The sequence below is a fragment of the Eptatretus burgeri genome, chromosome 8, assembly GCF_056783735.1.
Source record: "Eptatretus burgeri isolate ZD-2024b chromosome 8, Ebu_testis_v1, whole genome shotgun sequence".
NCBI classification, from domain to species: Eukaryota; Metazoa; Chordata; class Myxini; order Myxiniformes; family Myxinidae; genus Eptatretus; species Eptatretus burgeri.
This window is the reverse complement of record NC_140968.1, coordinates 101,213,144-101,219,143: the sequence shown is the minus strand read 5'-3', so window position 1 is coordinate 101,219,143 and position 6,000 is coordinate 101,213,144. Positions and strand designations below refer to the sequence as shown.

General features: G+C 53.9%; 1 protein-coding gene across 9 annotated transcripts in view; it reads right to left on the bottom strand.

Moving 5' to 3' along the window:
• Window positions 1–830: 830 nt before the first annotated feature.
• The window catches only part of RNF216 (ring finger protein 216), a 101,247-nt gene continuing 96,077 nt past the window's right edge, over window positions 831–6,000 (bottom strand). For all 9 annotated transcript variants that reach the window (XM_085893282.1, XM_085893281.1, XM_085893283.1 and 6 more), the window contains one exon: window positions 831–2,013. In XM_085893282.1, coding sequence (XP_085749408.1) covers window positions 1,490–2,013 — 524 coding nt within the window. In that variant the 3' untranslated portion in view covers window positions 831–1,489. The remainder of the gene's footprint in view (window positions 2,014–6,000) is intronic.

The window sequence follows — 6,000 nt, the reverse complement described above, 5'->3', positions numbered from 1 at the left end:
GGTCACGCTCACTGACCATCACTCTGTCAAGCCCCATGGTGCTCATGGGAAGGATTACTCAACGTGTGAGTCCACACACTCAGAGTGGTCAATTTCAATGGAAACATCTGTCTTGAGCAAAACAAAGGAACCATTGCTCAAACATATCATCGGTTTGACCATTTACCCATAATGGCAATCGTGACTTAGATATTTAGGTTGGTGCGTTTATATTTTTGTTCAGTATAAATAGATGAAAATGTTCTTATTCAATATTCTAGATTTTTACTTTCTATGATGTAAATTAACTTGTTTAGGCTTTGGGGCCTTGTATTCCTCACACCTGTTGCTCATTCGGCTGTATTAGAGTACTGTTCGCACTTGTGCAAGGCCAACTGCCACTGCCAACCGTTTGAAGCTCGGCCTAATGGTTGCCGCCGAAGTGGTTTTTCATTTCAATGTTGTTGGTGCAGAACTTTCCTTTTGTTTACCTTTCTTGGTGCATGTGCATCGAAGAATCGGTAATCGGTTTGCTGGTAAAAACGATCGTGGCTGCAACGGTCGCTGCAAATCGCGGAGCGTTGCTTCGGCCTTCGGAAGGCCACGAGAGTCCGTTCGACTTGCCGAGCCATTCGGCCACCAAATGTTGGTCTTGCAAAAAAAAAAAAAATTTTTTGAAAGGCTTAGTTTGGCCATTGGCTCTTCGATTTCAACAGGACCAAACATTCTTTCAGCATGATGAACCTCAAGGCTGTTAAGGTGAAGCATGGGACGCATCAACCTCCCCTTCCCACCGTCAGCGGTCAGGTGACTGAATCTGTCAGTTTGATGTGCCATTGCAGGTACATTGGTTTCAGCGAAAGGCAAATTCTCTTTATTAATGTTACAGAGTAAAAAGCACAGCTTTCATTAACCAAATTGTTATACCCACAATAAGGTCTACTTTACAAGCCAAAAACGACCGACAACCGAGCACTTAGTGCCGGGTCAATGATCAAACAGCATTTGAGGTAGTCAAGGGAAGGATCACCCGGATGACATGGAAATTGCTCTCAAACAGAAACCGTCTTCACAGTTGGATCCGGGATCTCAAAAATAAAACAAGCCAAATAAAAAGCATGACCAAGACGCGTCGAGAGAGCCGAGTGGATCATTCCAACAAGAGATATTGAGAATGAACGTCATCGAGGTCGTTGGTGCTTCAAGAAGAAAAGTGCAAAAACAAAAACAACCAACAACGATCGATGCCAAGACAGAGACAGAGACAGAGACCGAAAGAGAGCAGAGCGAATGGCAACTACCCATTTTTGGTTGAGCATCACACAAACACTAAACCACAAACAATGAGAAAAACAAAGTGCTCACTGATGTGGAATGCTTTTGTGAAACGGATTATGGATAAACAGATAAGATTGCATTCAAAATCAAAGCCAATCCTGTGATTGCTCACACATGAGACGTACGAAGACTGCTTTAAAAAGAAGAGTGGATGAATCAAGAAAACCTCGCCTTACAGAGATGGCCCGTGGCGCCCCCAATCCTGCGGCCCGTGGCGCCCCCAATCCTGCGGCCCGTAGAACTGCCAATCCTGCGGCCCACCTTGATGATGAAGAAATGCATAGTGCTGCCAATGGTGCTGCCAGTGTTGCAGCTGATGGTGCGGCCGCTCGATAGCACGGTTTGGTAAAGGATTAACGTCAACCTGTGGTTGAAATTGCCTTGGCCAATGTTGCCGTCGTTCTATCCTACGACGTTGGTTATCAAGAGCCCACTGTTGTTGTGGTACAAAAACTCTATTTCCATCCACACCACCACCGTTTGCATTGTGTGGAGGAACTCCATTTTGGTTGAAAGGAAGAAGATGTGGTGGAGGGACCTGAAAATGCATTTCATGAGGGTTTGCTCCAACAGGAAGTGGTCTGTGAGGTTCTTGTGGTTGGACTTGAGCCAGAGCAGGCGGCGCTGGATGTTGTGCTTCACCTCGTGACTGCTTTGAAGGAACAGGAGATAACGTCGGTCCAATTCTTTTCTTTCCTTCAGAGAGGTACAAACGAAGGTGAAAATTACAATTGATATCATTCCAACACAACAATATCAATGATGTTACATAAAATGGCTTTTCCACTGGAATTCTACTGCAGCCACCACAAGCATAACGTCAACAGGTTGGCCAGGCTTGCATGGATATGCTTAATGCTGCGATTACAGGTTCATGAGCCTCAGATCTCTGTTTTGAAAACATCCGTATGCAGTCCCCAAGTCCAAAGAAATTCCACCTCCAAATGGACTTTCATCGAGATATCTGAACGTAGTGTGCTGGCACCTCTGCTCAAGTTGAATCCAAAAGAATACATAGTATCCCAATTATCCCACAATTAATAACTCTTATTCCAAAGTATTGCATTTTTTGTATATTGTAAGGTGATTCTGTGGCATCAACGGCAGCGTTCGGCAAATCACTGGCAAAAGTTTCCTGTTGGATGAACACAATTGAAACTACAAAAAGAGCAACCAGAGATTGCGGACCCTCGCCAGGATTTCTTTTGTGTGGCGTTTGTCGACTGGAGTGTTACGTAATTAATGACACAATTAGAACTGCTACTTTATACAGTAACTGCTGGCAGTGATGAACGGGTACCAAGATGCTTTGATCGGACACCTGACCCTGACCCAGAATGGGATTCAATCGACTTCAGAATGGGATTAAAATAAATTCAAATCAAATGGAAGATCAAGCAGGTACAGTCCTGCAGTGGAGTAATCAGAATGAACCCGAACAAGCAAATAGAAAAGATGGTCATCAGGAGGAACCTGGATAGGATTCATGTTTTAGCCGCTACTCCTCTACCCTCAAACCCATCCAGGTGCAACAAAGTGAGCGTTATTAAAAAATAAAATAAAATATATTTAATAAAAGAACCCAGATCCAAAAAAAAAAATTCTGGATGCCAGACCACATGTCTGATCAAGTTTAAATTTAAAACATGTATTCTACATCACGACGAGATCATAATTGTGAAGTTTCACATCAATTGAGTAAGCGGTTCCAAAGAAAACATTATTGAATATTTTCTTAAATCCAATATGGCTACCAAATCATGTGACTTAATGACATGCGACAAACCATGTGAATAACCATCAATTATTCCTTAACAACCTTGAACACACATGCCTTGGGGAACATCTGTGTGAAGTTTCCCCTCGCTCTGTCTCGCTGTTCTGAAGAAGAAGATTTTTAAAATATGTTTTGGGGTAAATCCAATCTGGCTGCCAAACCGTGTGACCTATGACATCATATGTGTGAACCTTTTGTTTCTCATGGATAGGCAATCATACGTGTAAAGTTTCGCCTCAATCTGTTCAGCCATTTCGAAGAAGATTTTTGAAGGTTATTTTAGATAAAATTAAAAAAAAAAAAAACATGGCAGCCGAATCATGTGACAGATGATGTCATCAAAAATTTTGTGGACCATTTTATCCCTGGATGATCCACAAAAATGTTCATACTGATCGGATGTCATGTTCTACATTTGCAATTATGAGGTCAGAACGAAGGTACCTTTTGACGTCATAAAAAAACCACTCATTCCCCATGAGGAGTACTTGCTATGTCTCAAGTTTCAGATTTTTTTTCCTTGGTGCGATTTTGGAGCTACAGCTACAGAAGACGAGGGGGGGAGGAGACGGGGGGGGAGAGGAGACGGGGGGAGAGGAGACGGGGGGAGAGGAGACGGGGGGGGAGAGGAGACGGGGGGGAGAGGAGACGGGGGGGGAGAGGAGGAGACGGGGGGGAGAGGAGACGGGGGGGGGAGAGGAGACGGGGGGAGAGGAGGAGACGGGGGGAGAGGAGACGGGGGGAGAGGAGACGGGGGGGAGAGGAGACGGGGGGGAGAGGAGACGGGGGGAGAGGAGACGGGGGGGAGAGGAGACGGGGGGGGGAGAGGAGACGGGGGAGAGAGGAGACCGGGGGGGGAGAGGAGACGGGGGGGGAGAGGAGACCGGGGGGGGAGAGGAGACGGGGGGAGAGGAGACGGGGGGAGAGGAGACGGGGGAGAGGAGACGGGGGGAGAGGAGACGGGGGGAGGAGACGGGGGGAGGAGAGACGGGGGGAGGAGACGGGGGGAGGAGACGGGGGGAGGAGACGGGGGGAGGAGACGGGGGAGGAGACGGGGGGAGGAGACGGGGGGACGAGACGGGGGGACGAGACGGGGGGGGAGAAGACGGGGGGAGAAGACGGGGGGGAGAAGACGGGGGGGAGAAGACGGGGGGGAGAGAAGACGGGGGGAGAAGACGGGGGGAGAAGACGGGGGGAGAAGACGGGGGGGGGAGAAGACGGGGGGGAGAAGACGGGGGGAGAAGACGGGGGGAGAAGACGGGGGGGAGAAGACGGGGGGAGAAGACGGGGGGAGAAGACGGGGGGAGAAGACGGGGGGAGAAGACGGGGGGAGAAGACGGGGGGAGAAGACGGGGGAGAAGACGGGGGGAGAAGACGGGGGGAGAAGACGGGGGGAGAAGACGGGGGGAGAAGACGGGGGGGAGAAGACGGGGGGGAGAAGACGGGGGGAGAAGACGGGGGGGAGAAGACGGGGGGAGAAGACGGGGGGAGAAGACGGGGGGAGAAGACGGGGGGAGAAGACGGGGGGGAGAAGACGGGGGGAGAAGACGGGGGGAGAAGACGGGGGAGAAGACGGGGGGAGAAGACGGGGGGAGAAGACGGGGGGAGAAGACGGGGGGGAGAAGACGGGGGGAGAAGACGGGGGGGAGAAGACGGGGGGAGAAGACGGGGGGAGAAGACGGGGGGAGAAGACGGGGGGAGAAGACGGGGGAGAAGACGGGGGGGAGAAGACGGGGGGAGAAGACGGGGGGAGAAGACGGGGGAGAAGACGGGGGGAGAAGACGGGGGGAGAAGACGGGGGAGAAGACGGGGGAGAAGACGGGGGGAGAAGACGGGGGGAGAAGACGGGGGGAGAGAAGACGGGGGGGAGAAGACGGGGGGAGAAGACGGGGGGGAGAAGACGGGGGGAGAAGACGGGGGGGAGAAGACGGGGGGAGAAGACGGGGGGAGGAGAAGACGGGGGGAGGAGACGGGGGGAGAAGACGGGGGGAGAAGACGGGGGAGGAGAGAAGACGGGGGGAGGAGACGGGGGGAGGAGACGGGGGGAGGAGACGGGGGGGAGAAGACGGGGGGAGGAGACGGGGGAGGAAGACGGGGGGAGGAGACGGGGGGAGGGAGAGACGGGGGGAGAAGACGGGGGGAGGAGACGGGGGGAGGAGACGGGGGGAGAAGACGGGGGGAGACGGGGGGGAGAAGACGGGGGAGAGAGACGGGGGGGACGAGACGGGGGGAGAAGACGGGGGGAGACGAGACGGGGGGACGAGACGGGGGGACGAGACGGGGGGGAGAAGACGGGGGACGAGACGGGGGGACGAGACGGGGGGACGAGACGGGGGGAGAAGACGGGGGGGAGAAGACGGGGGGAGAAGACGGGGGGAGAAGACGGGGGGGAGAAGACGGGGGGAGAAGACGGGGGGGAGAAGACGGGGGGAGAAGACGGGGGGAGAAGACGGGGGGGAGAAGACGGGGGGAGAAGACGGGGGGAGAAGACGGGGGGAGAAGACGGGGGGAGAAGACGGGGGGAGAAGACGGGGGGGAGAAGACGGGGGGAGAAGACGGGGGAGAAGACGGGGGGAGAAGACGGGGGGAGAAGACGGGGGGAGAAGACGGGGGGAGAAGACGGGGGGAGAAGACGGGGGAGAAGACGGGGGGAGAAGACGGGGGGAGAAGACGGGGGGAGAAGACGGGGGGGAGAAGACGGGGGGAGAAGACGGGGGGAGAAGACGGGGGGAGAAGACGGGGGGAGAAGACGGGGGGAGAAGACGGGGGGGAGAAGACGGGGGGAGAAGACGGGGGGAGAAGACGGGGGGGAGAAGACGGGGGGAGAAGACGGGGGGAGAAGACGGGGGGAGAAGACGGGGGGAGAAGACGGGGGGGAGAAGACGGGGGGAGAAGACGGGGGGAGA